This window comes from Leptodactylus fuscus, chromosome 1 (assembly GCF_031893055.1).
Source record: "Leptodactylus fuscus isolate aLepFus1 chromosome 1, aLepFus1.hap2, whole genome shotgun sequence".
Taxonomy (NCBI): Eukaryota; Metazoa; Chordata; class Amphibia; order Anura; family Leptodactylidae; genus Leptodactylus; species Leptodactylus fuscus.
Window position 1 is genome coordinate 58540 of NC_134265.1, and position 23298 is coordinate 81837.

At 46.7% G+C, this 23298-nt stretch overlaps 1 protein-coding gene across 1 annotated transcript in view; it reads left to right on the top strand.

The window, feature by feature from the left end:
- The first annotated feature begins 4775 nt into the window (after nucleotides 1–4775).
- The window catches only part of DNAI1 (dynein axonemal intermediate chain 1), a 68047-nt gene continuing 49524 nt past the window's right edge, over nucleotides 4776–23298 (top strand). Inside the window, exons 1-8 of the mRNA XM_075262254.1 lie at nucleotides 4776–4825; nucleotides 4955–5023; nucleotides 7472–7570; nucleotides 9318–9398; nucleotides 9583–9709; nucleotides 9915–9979; nucleotides 11016–11135; nucleotides 11243–11302. Coding sequence (XP_075118355.1) covers nucleotides 4805–4825; nucleotides 4955–5023; nucleotides 7472–7570; nucleotides 9318–9398; nucleotides 9583–9709; nucleotides 9915–9979; nucleotides 11016–11135; nucleotides 11243–11302 — 642 coding nt within the window. The 5' untranslated portion in view covers nucleotides 4776–4804. The remainder of the gene's footprint in view (nucleotides 4826–4954; nucleotides 5024–7471; nucleotides 7571–9317; nucleotides 9399–9582; nucleotides 9710–9914; nucleotides 9980–11015; nucleotides 11136–11242; nucleotides 11303–23298) is intronic.

Below are 23298 nucleotides of genomic sequence, written 5' to 3' on the forward strand. Positions count from 1 at the left end.
ACACACAGTGATGTCACAGTACAGAGATAATACACACAGTGATGTCACAGTACAGAGATAATACACACAGTGATGTCACAGTACATGATAATACACACAGTGATGTCACAGTACAGGATAATATACACAGTGATGTCACAGTACAGGGATAATACACACAGTGATGTCACAGTACAGGATAATATACACAGTGATGTCACAGTACAGAGATAATACACACAGTGATGTCACAGTACAGGGATAATACACACAGTGATGTCACAGTACAGGGATAATACACACAGTGATGTCACGGTACAGGATAATATACACAGTGATGTCACGGTACAGGGATAATACACACAGTGATGTCACAGTACAGGATAATATACACAGTGATGTCACAGTACAGGATAATATACACAGTGATGTCACAGTACAGGGATAATACACACAGTGATGTCACAGTACAGGATAATACACACAGTGATGTCACAGTACAGAGATAATACACACAGTGATGTCACAGTACAGAGATAATACACACAGTGATGTCACAGTACAGGATAATACACACAGTGATGTCACAGTACAGGATAATACACACAGTGATGTCACAGTACAGGGATAATACACACAGTGATGTCACAGTACAGGGATAATACACACAGTGATGTCACAGTACAGAGATAATACACACAGTGATGTCACAGTACAGAGATTATACACACAGTGATGTCACAGTACAGGGATAATACACACAGTGATGTCACAGTACAGGATAATACACACAGTGATGTCACAGTACAGGATAATACACACAGTGATGTCACAGTACAGGGATAATACACACAGTGATGTCACAGTACAGAGATAATACACACAGTGATGTCACAGTACAGGGATAATACACACAGTGATGTCACAGTACAGGATAATACACACAGTGATGTCACAGTACAGGATAATACACACAGTGATGTCACAGTACAGGATAATACACACAGTGATGTCACAGTACAGGATAATACACACAGTGATGTCACAGTACAGGATAATACACACAGTGATGTCACAGTACAGAGATAATACACACAGTGATGTCACAGTACATGATAATACACACAGTGATGTCACAGTACAGAGATAATACACACAGTGATGTCACAGTACAGGGATAATACACACAGTGATGTCACAGTACAGAGATAATACACACAGTGATGTCACAGTACAGAGATAATACACACAGTGATGTCACAGTACAGGGATAATACACACAGTGATGTCACAGTACAGGATAATACACACAGTGATGTCACAGTACATGATAATACACACAGTGATGTCACAGTACAGGATAATACACACAGTGATGTCACAGTACAGGATAATACACACAGTGATGTCACAGTACAGGATAATACACACAGTGATGTCACAGTACAGGATAATACACACAGTGATGTCACAGTACAGGGATAATACACACAGTGATGTCACAGTACAGAGATAATACACACAGTGATGTCACAGTACAGGATAATACACACAGTGATGTCACAGTACAGGATAATACACACAGTGATGTCACAGTACAGAGATAATACACACAGTGATGTCACAGTACAGAGATAATACACACAGTGATGTCACAGTACAGGATAATATACACAGTGATGTCACAGTACAGGGATAATACACACAGTGATGTCACAGTACAGGATAATACACACAGTGATGTCACAGTACAGGGATAATACACACAGTGACGTCACACCATCTTGTAAACAGACAGGAGACCCAAGGGGTTAATGGATAATATACAGGATATAGAGGGAAGGTAAGCCGCTGTCTGACCAATCACATCCGTTATCCCGCGTCACATGACCCGCGCTCCTGTCTAGGCCGCGATCACAGACTAAAGTGACTGACGATACATGAGCGTCTCCGTCTCCTAGCAACTAACATTATCTTCCGGTCACATGCTGCGTTTACCCGTCGTGTCCTAGCAACAAGATATCAACTTCCGGCCAGAGGGACATCGCGTTCTCAGGTGACTCTCCTTATATTGTGTCTGTGATATCCGCGGTGTTATTATATATCTGCTGTATACGGTGTATACTAGTGTGTCATCTGCTGTCTCCTCCCCCATATACAGTACCATAGCCCTTATATACAGTGCCTGACACATCCCTCACATACAGTACCATAGCCCTTATATATAGTGCCTGACACATCCCTCACATACAGTACCATAGCCCTTATATACAGTGCCTGACACATCCCTCACATACAGTACCATAGCCCTTATATACAGTGCCTGACACATCCCCCACATACAGTACCATAGCCCTTATATATAGTGCCTGACACATCCCCCACATACAGTACCATAGCCCTTATATACAGTGCCTGACACATCCCCCATATACAGTACCATAGCCCTTATATACAGTGCCTGACACATCCCCCACATACAGTACCATAGCCCTTATATACAGTGCCTGACACATCCCCCATATACAGTACCATAGCCCTTATATACAGTGCCTGACACATCCCCCATATACAGTACCATAGCCCTTATATACAGTGCCTGACACATCCCCCACATACAGTACCATAGCCCTTATATACAGTGCCTGACACATCCCCCATATACAGTACCATAGCCCTTATATACAGTGCCTGACACATCCCCCACATACAGTACCATAGCCCTTATATACAGTGCCTGACACATCCCTCACATACAGTACCATAGCCCTTATATATAGTGCCTGACACATCCCCCATATACAGTACCATAGCCCTTATATACAGTGCCTGACACATCCCCCACATACAGTACCATAGCCCTTATATACAGCGCCTGACACATCCCCCATATACAGTATCATAGCCCTTATATACAGTGCCTGACACATCCCCCACATACAGTACCATAGCCCTTATATATAGTGCCTGACACATCCCCCACATACAGTACCATAGCCCTTATATATAGTGCCTGACACATCCCCCATATACAGTACCATAGCCCTTATATATAGTGCCTGACACATCCCCCACATACAGTACCATAGCCCTTATATATAGTGCCTGACACATCCCCCACATACAGTACCTTAGCCCTTATATACAGTGCCTGACACATCCCCCATATACAGTACCATAGCCCTTATATACAGTGCCTGACACATCCCCCATATACAGTACCATAGCCCTTATATACAGTGCCTGACACATCCCCCATATACAGTACCATAGCCCTTATATACAGCGCCTGACACATCCCCCATATACAGTACCAAGCCCTTATATACAGTGCCTGACACATCCCTCACATACAGTACCATAGCCCTTATATACAGTGCCTGACACCCCCATATACAGTACCATGCCCCTCATATACAGCGCTTGACACATCCCCTACATACAGTACCATGCCCCTCATTTACAGTGCCTGACACCCCCATATACAGTACCATAGCCCTTATATACAGTGCCTGACACATCCCCCACATACAGTACCATAGCCCTTATATATAGTGCCTGACACATCCCTCACATACAGTACCATAGCCCTTATATATAGTGCCTGACATCCCCCACATACAGTACCATAGCCCTTATATACAGTGCCTGACACATCCCCCACATACAGTACCATAGCCCTTATATATAGTGCCTGACACATCCCTCACATACAGTACCATAGCCCTTATATACAGTGCCTGACACCCCCGTATACAGTACCATGCCCCTCATATACAGCGCCTGACACATCCCCCACATACAGTACCATAGCCCTTATATACAGTGCCTGACACCCCCATATACAGTACCATGCCCCTCATATACAGCGCCTGACACATCCTCCATATACAGTATCATAGCCCTTATATATAGTGGCTGACACCCCCATATACAGTACCATGCCCCTTATATACAGTGCCTGACACATCCCCCATATAAAGTACCATGCCCCTTATATACAGTGCCTGACACCCCCATATACAGTACCATGCCCCTTATATACAGTGCCTGACACATCCCCCATATACAGTACCATAGCCCTTATATATAGTGCCTGACACCCCCATATACAGTACCATGCCCCTTATATACAGTGCCTGACACATCCCCCATATACAGTATCATGCCCCTTATATACAGTGCCTGACACCCCCATATACAGTACCATGCCCCTTATATACATTGCCTGACACATCCCCCATATACAGTACCATAGCCCTTATATATAGTGCCTGACACCCCCATATACAGTACCATAGCCCTTATATATAGTGCCTGACACCCCCATATACAGTACCATAACCCTTATATATAGTGCCTGACACATCCCCCATATACAGTACCATAGCCCTTATATATAGTACTATGCCCCTTATATACAGTGCCTGACACATCCCCCATATACAGTACCATAGCCCTTATATATAGTGCCTGACACCCCCATATACAGTACCATGCCCCTTATATACAGCGCCTGACACATCCCCCATATACAGTACCATAGCACTTATATATAGTGCCTGACACGTCCCCCATATACAGTACCTTGTCCTCCTAAAACAAAGAGAATAGAATTATTGGACTCTGTGCACCCCTCATGTATTGTTGGGGTCAGGCAGGGTGGGTGGTGGTGGTGGTGTGGAGGGGGGGGGGGTTAAACTTTCCCATTTTGGAATATTCTTACAAATTCTTTCCCTTGTTCTGACAGATATCTAGAGCTGCCCCTGAGCTTCTCTCTTGTGTTTGCTTCAGCTTTCCTCACCGTCCAGAGAGTGCCAGGACCATGCCGACCAGAGCCAAGCAGGTAACGTTCCAAGAGAACCCCCCCCCCAGGTCATCTAGAACCTTCCACCTCATCTAGAACCTCCCCCCTCTGTACCTGCCCCCTTTATCTGACAGCTTGTTGACTGTCGGCCATCTTGTACCTCCACAGGGTGTCGCTCCTGTTCAGTCTCAGAAGCAGAATGTCTCCAAGCCGATGAAGGCCATAACCAGGAGGAGGGTGAGGACATGAGGGGTAGACCAATATATATATGGAGGAGGGTGAGGACATGAGGGGTAGACCAATATATATATGGAGGAGGGGTGAGGACATGAGGGGTAGACCAATATATATATGGAGGAGGGGTGAGGACATGAGGGGTAGACCAATATATATATGGAGGAGGGGTGAGGACATGAGGGGTAGACCAATATATATATATGGAGGAGGGGTGAGGACATGTGGGGTAGACCAATATATATATGGAGGAGGGGTGAGGACATGAGGGGTAGACCAATATATATATGGAGGAGGGTGAGGACATGAGGGGTAGACCAATATATATATGGAGGAGGGGTGAGGACATGAGGGGTAGACCAATATATATATGGAGGAGGGGTGAGGACATGAGGGGTAGACCAATATATATATGGAGGAGGGGTGAGGACATGAGGGGTAGACCAATATATATATGGAGGAGGGGTGAGGACATGAGGGGTAGACCAATATATATATGGAGGAGGGGTGAGGACATGTGGGGTAGACCAATATATATATATGGAGGAGGGGTGAGGACATGAGGGGTAGACCAATATATATATGGAGGAGGGGTGAGGACATGAGGGGTAGACCAATATATATATGGAGGAGGGGTGAGGACATGAGGGGTAGACCAATATATATATGGAGGAGGGGTGAGGACATGAGGGGTAGACCAATATATATATATGGAGGAGGGTGAGGACATGAGGGGTAGACCAATATATATATGGAGGAGGGGTGAGGACATGAGGGGTAGACCAATATATATATGGAGGAGGGGTGAGGACATGTGGGGTAGACCAATATATATATATGGAGGAGGGGTGAGGACATGAGGGGTAGACCAATATATATATGGAGGAGGGGTGAGGACATGAGGGGTAGACCAATATATATATATGGAGGAGGGTGAGGACATGAGGGGTAGACCAATATATATATGGAGGAGGGGTGAGGACATGAGGGGTAGACCAATATATATATGGAGGAGGGGTGAGGACATGAGGGGTAGACCAATATATATATGGAGGAGGGGTGAGGACATGAGGGGTAGACCAATATATATATGGAGGAGGGGTGAGGACATGAGGGGTAGACCAATATATATATGGAGGAGGGGTGAGGACATGAGGGGTAGACCAATATATATATATGGAGGAGGGGTGAGGACATGTGGGGTAGACCAATATATATATATATGGAGGAGGGGTGAGGACATGTGGGGTAGACCAATATATATATGGAGGAGGGGTGAGGACATGTGGGGTAGACCAATATATATATGGAGGAGGGGTGAGGACATGTGGGGTAGACCAATATATATATATGGAGGAGGGTGAGTACATGTGGGGTAGACCAATATATATATGGAGGAGGGGTGAGGACATGTGGGGTAGACCAATATATATATATGGAGGAGGGGTGAGGACATGTGGGGTAGACCAATATATATATATGGAGGAGGGTGAGTACATGTGGGGTAGACCAATATATATATGGAGGAGGGGTGAGGACATGTGGGGTAGACCAATATATATATATGGAGGAGGGTGAGTACATGTGGGGTAGACCAATATATATATGGAGGAGGGGTGAGGACATGTGGGGTAGACCAATATATATATATGGAGGAGGGGTGAGGACATGAGGGGTAGACCAATATATATATATGGAGGAGGGGTAGTGCTATGGGGATGGTTTTCAGGGGTCACCTTAGTGCCAGACATTGTGGACAGTTATGGCTTCCACCTTTATGGGCTCAGTTTGGGGAAGGATTCTCTTCTGTCCCAGCGCACAAGACCCATAAAGTTACGATTGGGGAGGTTTGGTGACTGACCCCACATTGCCCCGGCCGCGACCCCATCCAACACCAAAGGGATAGAGCAGAGCGGGGGTGGGTGGGGAGCCGGCCCTATGGCCTCAGATTTGCCCAGAGTTCTCCTTTAACCAGTTGCTTCAGGCTGGTCATGGTATAGCGGTCATTCACTAACAGCCCTCTCAGGGACGTGGCAGCAATATGGCGGACACTGGTTTGGAGCAATGACATATAAGCCAAGAAGCTCCCCGACCCCATAGAGAAGGCGCAGGGTTCTCCTTTCTAGTGCACGTTGAGGATTGAATAAACTTTGCCACTATTTTCCAGTAACAGCGCCACGCCTGTCCATAGGTTGTGTCCGGTAATGCAGCTTGGCTCCATAGAAGTAAATGGTAATACCATATTCTACCAGTAGACAGGTGTGGCACTGTGTTTGGATGGAATCAGCCAGGGCTGACCCCTTTATATGTCAGGTTAAGTTCTGGTACCAGAGGAAGTTGTAAGATTAGTAAGTGGTGAGCGCCCCCATCTGGTTCACCACCAGAGCTGCATATATCTGCCATCCTTCTATTGTCACCTCTGTCCTCATTGATGATGCCGTCCTATGTCAGGATGAAGATGACTCCACAGACATGGGGGACGGAGCCGATGAATGGACGCAGGCCAAGACCCTGGTGAAGCCTCCGGACCAGCTGGAGTTATCTGAGGCGGTGAGTGTACAGTCAGGTAACTACCTACATGCCGCCTCATACTGCCCCCTGCTGGAGAGGGGGTGTCCTGTCACTGGACTGAGAGCTCCGCATGGATGTAGTAATCCAGGTGGGCAGCGAGCGGGAGGGAATTATTATCAAGGAGGGCTGGACACTGGTGAGTGCGCAACGGCAGAGACAGCTGAGTGACACGAGAGACAGCTGACTGACCCGAGAGACATCTGAGTGACACGAGAGACATCTGACTGACCCGAGAGACATCTGAGTGACCCGAGAGACATCTGAGTGACCAGCCACAGAGACATCTGAGTGACACAAGAGAGACATCTGAGTGACACGAGAGACATCTGACTGACATAAGAGAGACATCTGAGTGACCAGCCACAGAGACATCTGAGTGACACGAGAGACATCTGAGTGACACAAGAGAGACATCTGAGTGACCAACCACAGAGACATCTGAGTTACACAAGAGACATCTGACTGACCAGCTACAGAGACATCTGAGTGACACGAGAGACATCTGACAGACCAACCACAGAGACATCTGAGTGACACGAGAGACATCTGACAGACCAACCACAGAGACATCTGAGTGACACGAGAGACATCTGAGTGACACGAGAGACATCTGAGTGACACGAGAGACATCTGAGTGACACAAGAGACATCTGACTGACCAGCTACAGAGACATCTGAGTGACACCAGAGACATCTGAGTGACACGGGAGACATCTGATTGACTTAAGAGAGACATCTGAGTGACCAACCACAGAGACATCTAACTGGCCAGCCACAGAGACATTTGAGTGACACGAGAGACAGCTGACAGACAAGAGAGACATCTGAGTGACACGAGAGACAGCTGACTGACCAACCACAGAGACATCTGAGTGACAAGAGAGACATCTGACTGACATAAGAGAGATATATGAGTAACTCGAGAGACACCTGACTGACCAGCCACAGAGACACCTGGCTAATACAATAGACATCTGACTGACACGAGAGACATCTGACTGACCAGCCACAGAGACACCTGACTGACCAGCCACAGAGACACCTGGCTAATACAATAGACATCTGACTGACACGAGAGACATCTGACTGACCAACTGCAGAGACATCTGAGTGAAACGAGAGACATCTGACTGACAAGAGAGACATCTGACTGACATAAGAGAGACATCTGACTGACATAAGAGAGACATCTGACTGACATAAGAGAGACATCTGACTGACATAAGAGAGACATCTGACTGACATAAGAGAGACATCTGACTGACATAAGAGAGACATCTGACTGACATAAGAGAGACATCTGACTGACCAACTGCAGAGACATCTGAGTGACACGAGAGACATCTGACTGACACGAGAGACATCTGACTGACCAGCCACAGAGACATCTGACTGACACTGACATTAGACAGACAGCAGAGACAGACTGACAGGCCGTCCATAAACTGCAGAGACATTCGGTAGACAGCCTGCACCCTGAAGAACCCCCGATAGTAAAGGAGCGCAGAAGTCCTGACCAATCCGAGGGACAGAAGGGCAGATGTACAGGGGCCAGCTCCATGTATATAATGTGTGACAGTGAGCGCCCCCCGCAGTCGCCTTCTAGCGGTCACACTTGGCAGATGGCTTGTGTGAATTATTCAGTGTTCTCGGCAGGACTCCGCGGTCGCGGCGGCTCTAGAACATCGCGGGCCGCACATTTACCCGGATTTCTTTATGTTTACAGGAGCTGAAGGAAGAATTTACCCGTATACTGACCGCCAATAACCCGCACGCCCCGCAGAACATCGTCCGATACAGCTTCAAAGTGAGTAGTGGGAGGGGCCTGCCGAAACTTCTAGTCTGACAGTCTGGCCCCCAGGCAGGGGCATAACATGAGGGGGGGCCACAGCTGCCCCCAGGTTATCATATCTATATCTATATACGGTATGTGTAATATACAGGTGTATACGGCGTACACTGATGACCTCTCCCCTCTCTATACGATGCAGGAACGCGCGTACAAGCCCATCAGCATCGTGGACCAGCTGGCCGTCCACTTCTCCCTGGATGGGAACATGTTACATAAAGACTCGGACGAGGCGCGGAGACAGCGGGCGCGGATGGGAGTCATTGAGGGTGAGGACGCCATAGACCGGTCATCCACAGCGACCCATCCCCCATGGGCAGCAGCCTATCAGCAAGGCGTATATGTATACAGCTTAAAGGGGGTCTCCGACCACTGACAACCACTGTCATGTAGTGGATTGGGCCTGAGGGGAGGAGAGTCTAGTATATATGTATTATATACTGCTCCTAATAACATGTATATTACACCCCCCAGAGACCACAGCAGGCGACTCCGCCGAGGCTGGAGAGGCCGATAAGGACGGGAGAGGCGAGCCTGTGGTAATGTATAGGCATCACTTATATCTGTCTATAGAGGAGGAGGAGCTGCTGCAGAACCTCATCGTACACACCTCAGCTGCTGCAGAACCTCATCATACACACCTCAGCTGCTGCAGAACCTCATAGTACACACCTCAGCTGCTGCAGAACCTCATAATACACACCTCAGCTGCTGCAGAACCTCATAGTACACACCTCAGCTGCTGCAGAACCTCATAGTACACACCACAGCTGCTGCAGAACCTCATCATACACACCTCAGCTGCTGCAGAACCTCATCATACACACCTCAGCTGCTGCAGAACCTCATAGTACACACCTCAGCTGCTGCAGAACCTCATAGTACACACCACAGCTGCTGCAGAACCTCATAATACACACCTCAGCTGCTGCAGAACCTCATAGTACACACCTCAGCTGCTGCAGAACCTCATAGTACACACCACAGCTGCTGCAGAACCTCATAATACACACCTCAGCTGCTGCAGAACCTCATAGTGCACACCTCAGCTGCTGCAAAACCTCATAGTACACACCACAGCTGCTGCAGAACCTCATTGTACACACCTCAGCTGCTGCAGAATCTTATAATACACACCACAGCTGCTGCAGAACCTCATAATACACACCTCAGCTGCTGCAGAATCTTATAATACACACCTCAGCTGCTGCAGAACCTCATAATACACACCTCAGCTGCTGCAGAATCTTATAATACACACCACAGCTGCTGCAGAACCTCATAATACACACCTCAGCTGCTGCAGAATCTTATAATACACACCACAGCTGCTGCAGAACCTCATAATACACACCTCAGCTGCTGCAGAACCTCATAATACACACCTCAGCTGCTGCAGAACCTCATAATACACACCTCAGCTGCTGCAGAATCTTATAATACACACCTCAGCTGCTGCAGAACCTCATAATACACACCTCAGCTGCTGCAGAACCTCATAATACACACCTCAGCTGCTGCAGAACCTCACAATCCGCAGCTGCCTCAGTACTGTATATGTAATGGTGTCCTCAGGCCGCTGCTGATGAAGGGACTGAAGGTGAAGAACTCGCCAAAAGCAGAAAGGAGCGGAAACTGACCAACCAGTTCAACTTCAGTGAGAGGGCGTCACAGACCTACAACAACCCCCTGCGGGTGAGTGCCCCCTCTTATCTACCCCGTATCTGATGGGGGGGGGGGTTATAGCACTCGGGGTCACCAGACATCATCTGCTCAGTAATACTGTATATCATCTGTTCCAGGAAAGAGCCTCCCAGACTGAGCCCCCTCCCCGGGCCGCCTTCTCCAGCACCGCCAATCAGGTACTGACTGTATATATATATACAGGGTGTGGGGCCAATCAGGTACTGACAGTATATATATACAGGGTGTGGAGCCAATCAGGTACTGACAGTATATATATACAGGGTGTGGGGCCAATCAGATACTGACAGTATATATACAGGGTGTGGGGCCAATCAGGTACTGACAGTATATATATATACAGGGTGTGGGGCCAATCAGGTACTGACAGTATATATACAGGGTGTGGGGCCAATCAGGTACTGACAGTATATATACAGGGTGTGGGGCCAATCAGGTACTGACAGTATATATATACAGGGTGTGGGGCCAATCAGGTACTGACAGTATATATATACAGGGTGTGGGGCCAATCAGGTACTGACAGTATATATATACAGGGTGTGGGGCCAATCAGGTACTGACAGTATATATATACAGGGTGTGGGGCCAATCAGGTACTGACAGTATATATATACAGGGTGTGGGGCCAATCAGGTACTGACAGTATATATACAGGGTGCGGGGCCAATCAGGTACTGACAGTATATATATATACAGGGTGTGGGGCCAATCAGGTACTGACAGTATATATACAGGGTGTGGGGCCAATCAGGTACTGACAGTATATATACAGGGTGTGGGGCCAATCAGGTACTGACAGTATATATATACAGGGTGTGGGGCCAATCAGGTACTGACAGTATATATATACAGGGCGTGGGGCCAATCAGGTACTGACAGTATATATATACAGGGTGTGGGGCCAATCAGGTACTGACAGTATATATATACAGGGTGTGGGGCCAATCAGGTACTGACAGTATATATATACAGGGTGTGGGGCCAATCAGGTACTGACAGTATATATACAGGGTGCGGGGCCAATCAGGTACTGACAGTATATATACAGGGTGTGGGTCCAATCAGGTACTGACAGTATATATATACAGGGTGTGGGGCCAATCAGGTACTGACAGTATATATACAGGGTGCGGGGCCAATCAGGTACTGACAGTATATATACAGGGTGTGGGGCCAATCAGGTACTGACAGTATATATATACAGGGTGTGGGGCCAATCAGGTACTGACAGTATATATACAGGGTGTGGGGCCAATCAGGTACTGACAGTATATATATACAGGGTGTGGGGCCAATCAGGTACTGACAGTATATATATACAGGGTGTGGGGCCAATCAGGTACTGACAGTATATATACAGGGTGTGGGGCCAATCAGGTACTGACAGTATATATACAGGGTGTGGGGCCAATCAGGTACTGACAGTATATATACAGGGCGTGGGGCCAATCAGGTACTGACAGTATATATACAGGGTGTGGGGCCAATCAGGTACTGACAGTATATATACAGGGTGTGGGGCCAATCAGGTACTGACAGTATATATACAGGGTGCGGGGCCAATCAGGTACTGACAGTATATATACAGGGTGTGGGGCCAATCAGGTACTGACAGTATATATACAGGGCGTGGGGCCAATCAGGTACTGACAGTATATATACAGGGCGTGGGGCCAATCAGGTACTGACAGTATATATATATATACAGGGTGTGGGGCCAATCAGGTACTGACAGTATATATACAGGGTGTGGGGCCAATCAGGTACTGACAGTATATATACAGTGTGTGGGGCCAATCAGGTACTGACAGTATATATACAGGGCGTGGGGCCAATCAGGTACTGACAGTATATATACAGGGTGTGGGGCCAATCAGGTACTGACAGTATATATATATACAGGGTGCGGGGCCAATCAGGTACTGACAGTATATATACAGGGTGTGGGGCCAATCAGGTACTGACAGTATATATACAGGGTGTGGGGCCAATCGGGTACTGACAGTATATATACAGGGTGTGGGGCCAATCAGGTACTGACAGTATATATATACAGGGTGTGGGGCCAATCAGGTACTGACAGTATATATATACAGGGCGTGGGGCCAATCAGGTACTGACAGTATATATATATACAGGGCGTGGGGCCAATCAGGTACTGACAGTATATATATATATACAGGGTGTGGGGCCAATCAGGTACTGACAGTATATATACAGGGCGTGGGGCCAATCAGGTACTGACAGTATATATACAGGGTGTGGGGCCAATCAGGTACTGACAGTATATATATATATACAGGGTGTGGGGCCAATCAGGTACTGACAGTATATATACAGGGTGTGGAGCCAATCAGGTACTGACAGTATATATACAGGGCGTGGGGCCAATCAGGTACTGACAGTATATATACAGGGTGCGGGGCCAATCAGGTACTGACAGTATATATATATATACAGGGCGTGGGGCCAATCAGGTACTGACAGTATATATACAGGGTGCGGGGCCAATCAGGTACTGACAGTATATATACAGGGTGTGGGGCCAATCAGGTACTGACAGTATATATATATATACAGGGTGCGGGGCCAATCAGGTACTGACAGTATATATACAGGGTGTGGAGCCAATCAGGTACTGACAGTATATATACAGGGTGTGGGGCCAATCAGGTACTGACAGTATATATATATATATATACAGGGTGCGGGGCCAATCAGGTACTGACAGTATATATACAGGGTGTGGAGCCAATCAGGTACTGACAGTATATATACAGGGTGTGGGGCCAATCAGGTACTGACAGTATATATATATATACAGGGTGTGGGGCCAATCAGGTACTGACAGTATATATACAGGGTGTGGGGCCAATCAGGTACTGACAGTATATATACAGGGCGTGGGGCCAATCAGGTACTGACAGTATATATACAGGGTGCGGGGCCAATCAGGTACTGACAGTATATATACAGGGTGCGGGGCCAATCAGGTACTGACAGTATATATACAGGGTGTGGGGCCAATCAGGTACTGACAGTATATATACAGGGTGCGGGGCCAATCAGGTACTGACAGTATATATACAGGGTGCGGGGCCAATCAGGTACTGACAGTATATATACAGGGCGTGTGGCCAATCAGGTACTGACAGTATATATACAGGGTGCGGGGCCAATCAGGTACTGACAGTATATATACAGGGCGTGGGGCCAATCAGGTACTGACAGTATATATACAGGGCGTGGGGCCAATCAGGTACTGACAGTATATATATATACAGGGTGCGGGGCCAATCAGGTACTGACAGTATATATACAGGGCGTGGGGCCAATCAGGTACTGACAGTATATATATATACAGGGTGTGGGGTCAATCAGGTACTGACAGTATATATACAGGGTGTGGGGCCAATCAGGTACTGACAGTATATATATAGGGTGCGGGGCCAATCAGGTACTGACAGTATATATATACAGGGCGTGGGGCCAATCAGGTACTGACAGTATATATACAGGGTGTGGGGCCAATCAGGTACTGACAGTATATATACAGGGTGCGGGGCCAATCAGGTACTGACTGTATATATATATACAGGGTGTGGGGCCAATCAGGTACTGACAGTATATATACAGGGTGCGGGGCCAATCAGGTACTGACAGTATATATATACAGGGTGTGGGGCCAATCAGGTACTGACTGTATATATATATACAGGGTGTGGGGCCAATCAGGTACTGACAGTATATATACAGGGTGCGGGGCCAATCAGGTACTGACTGTATATATATATACAGGGTGTGGGGCCAATCAGGTACTGACAGTATATATACAGGGCGTGGGGCCAATCAGGTACTGACAGTATATATACAGGGTGCGGGGCCAATCAGGTACTGACAGTATATATATACAGGGTGTGGGGCCAATCAGGTACTGACAGTATATATATACAGGGTGTGGGGCCAATCAGGTACTGACAGTATATATATATATACAGGGTGCGGGGCCAATCAGGTACTGACAGTATATATACAGGGTGTGGGGCCAATCAGGTACTGACAGTATATATATATACAGGGTGCGGGGCCAATCAGGTACTGACAGTATATATACAGGGTGTGGGGCCAATCAGGTACTGACAGTATATATACAGGGTGTGGGGCCAATCGGGTACTGACAGTATATATACAGGGTGTGGGGCCAATCAGGTACTGACAGTATATATATACAGGGTGTGGGGCCAATCAGGTACTGACAGTATATATATACAGGGCGTGGGGCCAATCAGATACTGACAGTATATATACAGGGTGTGGGGCCAATCAGGTACTGACAGTATATATATACAGGGTGCGGGGCCAATCAGGTACTGACAGTATATATACAGGGTGTGGGGCCAATCAGGTACTGACAGTATATATATACAGGGTGTGGGGCCAATCAGGTACTGACAGTATATATATACAGGGTGTGGGGCCAATCAGGTACTGACAGTATATATATACAGGGTGTGGGGCCAATCAGGTACTGACAGTATATATATACAGGGTGTGGGGCCAATCAGGTACTGACAGTATATATATACAGGGTGTGGGGCCAATCAGGTACTGACAGTATATATACAGGGTGCGGGGCCAATCAGGTACTGACAGTATATATATATACAGGGTGTGGGGCCAATCAGGTACTGACAGTATATATACAGGGTGTGGGGCCAATCAGGTACTGACAGTATATATACAGGGTGTGGGGCCAATCAGGTACTGACAGTATATATATACAGGGTGTGGGGCCAATCAGGTACTGACAGTATATATATACAGGGCGTGGGGCCAATCAGGTACTGACAGTATATATATACAGGGTGTGGGGCCAATCAGGTACTGACAGTATATATATACAGGGTGTGGGGCCAATCAGGTACTGACAGTATATATATACAGGGTGTGGGGCCAATCAGGTACTGACAGTATATATACAGGGTGCGGGGCCAATCAGGTACTGACAGTATATATACAGGGTGTGGGTCCAATCAGGTACTGACAGTATATATATACAGGGTGTGGGGCCAATCAGGTACTGACAGTATATATACAGGGTGCGGGGCCAATCAGGTACTGACAGTATATATACAGGGTGTGGGGCCAATCAGGTACTGACAGTATATATATACAGGGTGTGGGGCCAATCAGGTACTGACAGTATATATACAGGGTGTGGGGCCAATCAGGTACTGACAGTATATATATACAGGGTGTGGGGCCAATCAGGTACTGACAGTATATATATACAGGGTGTGGGGCCAATCAGGTACTGACAGTATATATACAGGGTGTGGGGCCAATCAGGTACTGACAGTATATATACAGGGTGTGGGGCCAATCAGGTACTGACAGTATATATACAGGGCGTGGGGCCAATCAGGTACTGACAGTATATATACAGGGTGTGGGGCCAATCAGGTACTGACAGTATATATACAGGGTGTGGGGCCAATCAGGTACTGACAGTATATATACAGGGTGCGGGGCCAATCAGGTACTGACAGTATATATACAGGGTGTGGGGCCAATCAGGTACTGACAGTATATATACAGGGCGTGGGGCCAATCAGGTACTGACAGTATATATACAGGGCGTGGGGCCAATCAGGTACTGACAGTATATATATATATACAGGGTGTGGGGCCAATCAGGTACTGACAGTATATATACAGGGTGTGGGGCCAATCAGGTACTGACAGTATATATACAGTGTGTGGGGCCAATCAGGTACTGACAGTATATATACAGGGCGTGGGGCCAATCAGGTACTGACAGTATATATACAGGGTGTGGGGCCAATCAGGTACTGACAGTATATATATATACAGGGTGCGGGGCCAATCAGGTACTGACAGTATATATACAGGGTGTGGGGCCAATCAGGTACTGACAGTATATATACAGGGTGTGGGGCCAATCGGGTACTGACAGTATATATACAGGGTGTGGGGCCAATCAGGTACTGACAGTATATATATACAGGGTGTGGGGCCAATCAGGTACTGACAGTATATATATACAGGGCGTGGGGCCAATCAGGTACTGACAGTATATATATACAGGGCGTGGGGCCAATCAGGTACTGACAGTATATATATATATACAGGGTGTGGGGCCAATCAGGTACTGACAGTATATATACAGGGCGTGGGGCCAATCAGGTACTGACAGTATATATACAGGGTGTGGGGCCAATCAGGTACTGACAGTATATATATATATACAGGGTGTGGGGCCAATCAGGTACTGACAGTATATATACAGGGTGTGGAGCCAATCAGGTACTGACAGTATATATACAGGGCGTGGGGCCAATCAGGTACTGACAGTATATATACAGGGTGCGGGGCCAATCAGGTACTGACAGTATATATATATATACAGGGCGTGGGGCCAATCAGGTACTGACAGTATATATACAGGGTGCGGGGCCAATCAGGTACTGACAGTATATATACAGGGTGTGGGGCCAATCAGGTACTGACAGTATATATATATATACAGGGTGCGGGGCCAATCAGGTACTGACAGTATATATACAGGGTGTGGAGCCAATCAGGTACTGACAGTATATATACAGGGTGTGGGGCCAATCAGGTACTGACAGTATATATATATATATATACAGGGTGCGGGGCCAATCAGGTACTGACAGTATATATACAGGGTGTGGAGCCAATCAGGTACTGACAGTATATATACAGGGTGTGGGGCCAATCAGGTACTGACAGTATATATATATATACAGGGTGTGGGGCCAATCAGGTACTGACAGTATATATACAGGGTGTGGGGCCAATCAGGTACTGACAGTATATATATATATATATATAGGGCGTGGGACCAATCAGGTACTGACAGTATATATATATATATACAGGGTGCGGGGCCAATCAGGTACTGACAGTATATATACAGGGTGCGGGGCCAATCAGGTACTGACAGTATATATACAGGGTGCGGGGCCAATCAGGTACTGACAGTATATATACAGGGTGTGGGGCCAATCAGGTACTGACAGTATATATACAGGGTGCGGGGCCAATCAGGTACTGACAGTATATATACAGGGTGCGGGGCCAATCAGGTACTGACAGTATATATACAGGGCGTGTGGCCAATCAGGTACTGACAGTATATATACAGGGTGCGGGGCCAATCAGGTACTGACAGTATATATACAGGGCGTGGGGCCAATCAGGTACTGACAGTATATATACAGGGCGTGGGGCCAATCAGGTACTGACAGTATATATATATACAGGGTGCGGGGCCAATCAGGTACTGACAGTATATATACAGGGCGTGGGGCCAATCAGGTACTGACAGTATATATATATACAGGGTATGGGGTCAATCAGGTACTGACAGTATATATACAGGGTGTGGGGCCAATCAGGTACTGACAGTATATATATAGGGTGCGGGGCCAATCAGGTACTGACAGTATATATATACAGGGCGTGGGGCCAATCAGGTACTGACAGTATATATACAGGGTGTGGGGCCAATCAGGTACTGACAGTATATATACAGGGTGCGGGGCCAATCAGGTACTGACTGTATATATATATACAGGGTGTGGGGCCAATCAGGTACTGACAGTATATATACAGGGTGCGGGGCCAATCAGGTACTGACAGTATATATATACAGGGTGTGGGGCCAATCAGGTACTGACTGTATATATATATACAGGGTGTGGGGCCAATCAGGTACTGACAGTATATATACAGGGTGCGGGGCCAATCAGGTACTGACTGTATATATATATACAGGGTGTGGGGCCAATCAGGTACTGACAGTATATATACAGGGCGTGGGGCCAATCAGGTACTGACAGTATATATACAGGGTGCGGGGCCAATCAGGTACTGACAGTATATATATACAGGGTGTGGGGCCAATCAGGTACTGACAGTATATATATACAGGGTGTGGGGCCAATCAGGTACTGACAGTATATATATATATACAGGGTGCGGGGCCAATCAGGTACTGACAGTATATATACAGGGTGTGGGGCCAATCAGGTACTGACAGTATATATATATACAGGGTGCGGGGCCAATCAGGTACTGACAGTATATATACAGGGTGTGGGGCCAATCAGGTACTGACAGTATATATACAGGGTGTGGGGCCAATCGGGTACTGACAGTATATATACAGGGTGTGGGGCCAATCAGGTACTGACAGTATATATATACAGGGTGTGGGGCCAATCAGGTACTGACAGTATATATATACAGGGCGTGGGGCCAATCAGGTACTGACAGTATATATATACAGGGCGTGGGGCCAATCAGGTACTGACAGTATATATATATATACAGGGTGTGGGGCCAATCAGGTACTGACAGTATATATACAGGGCGTGGGGCCAATCAGGTACTGACAGTATATATACAGGGTGTGGGGCCAATCAGGTACTGACAGTATATATATATATACAGGGTGTGGGGCCAATCAGGTACTGACAGTATATATACAGGGTGTGGAGCCAATCAGGTACTGACAGTATATATACAGGGCGTGGGGCCAATCAGGTACTGACAGTATATATACAGGGTGCGGGGCCAATCAGGTACTGACAGTATATATATATACAGGGTGTGGGGCCAATCAGGTGCTGACAGTATATATACAGGGTGCGGGGCCAATCAGGTACTGACAGTATATATACAGGGTGTGGGGCCAATCAGGTACTGACAGTATATATATATATACAGGGTGCGGGGCCAATCAGGTACTGACAGTATATATACAGGGTGTGGAGCCAATCAGGTACTGACAGTATATATACAGGGTGTGGGGCCAATCAGGTACTGACAGTATATATACAGGGTGTGGAGCCAATCAGGTACTGACAGTATATATACAGGGTGTGGGGCCAATCAGGTACTGACAGTATATATATATATATACAGGGTGTGGGGCCAATCAGGTACTGACAGTATATATACAGGGTGTGGGGCCAATCAGGTACTGACAGTATATATATATATATATATATATATATATATATATATATAGGGCTTGGGACCAATCAGGTACTGACAGTATATATATATATATACAGGGTGCGGGGCCAATCAGGTACTGACAGTATATATATATATACAGGGCGTGGGGCCAATCAGGTACTGACAGTATATATACAGGGTGCGGGGCCAATCAGGTACTGACAGTATATATACAGGGTGTGGGGCCAATCAGGTACTGACAGTATATATATATATACAGGGTGCGGGGCCAATCAGGTACTGACAGTATATATACAGGGTGTGGAGCCAATCAGGTACTGACAGTATATATACAGGGTGCGGGGCCAATCAGGTACTGACAGTATATATACAGGGTGCGGGGCCAATCAGGTACTGACAGTATATATACAGGGTGCGGGGCCAATCAGGTACTGACAGTATATATACAGGGTGTGGAGCCAATCAGGTACTGACAGTATATATACAGGGTGTGGGGCCAATCAGGTACTGACAGTATATATATATATACAGGGTGTGGGGCCAATCAGGTACTGACAGTATATATACAGGGTGTGGGGCCAATCAGGTACTGACAGTATATATATATATATATAGGGCGTGGGACCAATCAGGTACTGACAGTATATATATATATATACAGGGTGCGGGGCCAATCAGGTACTGACAGTATATATACAGGGTGCGGGGCCAATCAGGTACTGACAGTATATATACAGGGTGCGGGGCCAATCAGGTACTGACAGTATATATACAGGGTGTGGGGCCAATCAGGTACTGACAGTATATATACAGGGTGCGGGGCCAATCAGGTACTGACAGTATATATACAGGGTGCGGGGCCAATCAGGTACTGACAGTATATATACAGGGCGTGTGGCCAATCAGGTACTGACAGTATATATACAGGGTGCGGGGCCAATCAGGTACTGACAGTATATATACAGGGTGTGGGGCCAATCAGGTACTGACAGTATATATACAGGGCGTGGGGCCAATCAGGTACTGACAGTATATATATATACAGGGTGCGGGGCCAATCAGGTACTGACAGTATATATACAGGGCGTGGGGCCAATCAGGTACTGACAGTATATATATATACAGGGTGTGGGGTCAATCAGGTACTGACAGTATATATACAGGGTGTGGGGCCAATCAGGTACTGACAGTATATATATAGGGTGCGGGGCCAATCAGGTACTGACAGTATATATATACAGGGCGTGGGGCCAATCAGGTACTGACAGTATATATACAGGGTGTGGGGCCAATCAGGTACTGACAGTATATATACAGGGTGCGGGGCCAATCAGGTACTGACTGTATATATATATACAGGGTGTGGGGCCAATCAGGTACTGACAGTATATATACAGGGTGCGGGGCCAATCAGGTACTGACAGTATATATATACAGGGTGTGGGGCCAATCAGGTACTGACTGTATATATATACAGGGTGTGGGGCCAATCAGGTACTGACAGTATATATACAGGGTGCGGGGCCAATCAGGTACTGACTGTATATATATATATACAGGGTGTGGGGCCAATCAGGTACTGACAGTATATATACAGGGCGTGGGGCCAATCAGGTACTGACAGTATATATACAGGGTGCGGGGCCAATCAGGTACTGACAGTATATATATACAGGGTGTGGGGCCAATCAGGTACTGACAGTATATATATACAGGGTGTGGGGCCAATCAGGTACTGACAGTATATATATATACAGGGTGTGGGGCCAATCAGGTACTGACAGTATATATATATATACAGGGTGCGGGGCCAATCAGGTACTGACAGTATATATACAGGGTGTGGGGCCAATCAGGTACTGACAGTATATATACAGGGCGTGGGGCCAATCAGGTACTGACAGTATATATACAGGGTGCGGGGCCAATCAGGTACTGACAGTATATATACAGGGTGTGGGGCCAATCAGGTACTGACAGTATATATATATATATATATATATATATATACAGGGTGCGGGGCCAATCAGGTACTGACAGTATATATACAGGGTGCGGGGCCAATCATATACTGACAGTATATATATATATACAGGGCGTGGGGCCAATCAGGTACTGACAGTATACAGTCCTATGAAAAAGTTTGGGCACCCCTATTAATCTTAATCATTTTTAGTTCTAAATATTTTGGTGTTTGCAGCAGCCATTTCAGTTTGATATATCTAATAACTGATGGACACAGTAATATTTCAGGATTGAAATGAGGTTTATTGTACTAACAGAAAATGTGCACTATGCAATAAACCAAAATTTGACCGGTGCAAAAGTATGGGCACCTCAACAGAAAAGTGACATTAATATTTAGTAGATCCTCCTTTTGCAAAGATAACAGCCTCTAGTCGCTTCCTGTAGCTTTTAATCAGTTCCTGGATCCTGGATAAAGGTATTTTGGACAAACAATTCAAGTTCAGTTAAGTTAGATGGTCGCCGAGCATGGACAGCCCGCTTCAAATCATCCCACAGATGTTCAATGATATTCAGGTCTGGGGACTGGGATGGCCATTCCAGAACATTGTAATTGTTCCTCTGCATGAATGCCTGAGGATTTGGAGCAGTGTTTTGGATCATTGTCTTGCTGAAATATCCATCGCCAGTTGTTCAGGGGAAGGATACAAAACGTTGTCTCAGAGATTTAACCTGTCAGTTTCCACTGTGAGGAACATAGTAAGGAAATGGAAGAGCACAGGGACAGTTCTTGTTAAGCCCAGAAGTGGCAGGCCAAGAAAAATATCAGAAAGGCAGAGAAGAAGAATGGTGAGAACAGTCAAGGACAATCCACAGACACCTCCAAAGAGCTGCAGCATCATCTTGCTGCAGATGGTGTCACTGTGCATCGGTCAACTATACAGCGCACTTTGCACAAATAGAAGCTGTATGGGAGAGTGATGAGAAAGAAGCCGTTTCTGCACGTACGCCACAAATAGAGTTGCCTGAGGTATGAAAAAGCACATTTGGACAAGGCAGCTTCATTTTGGAAACAAAGATTGAGTTGTTTGGTTATAAAAAAAGGCGTTATGCATGGCGTCCAAAAAGAAACAGCATTCCAAGAAAAACACTT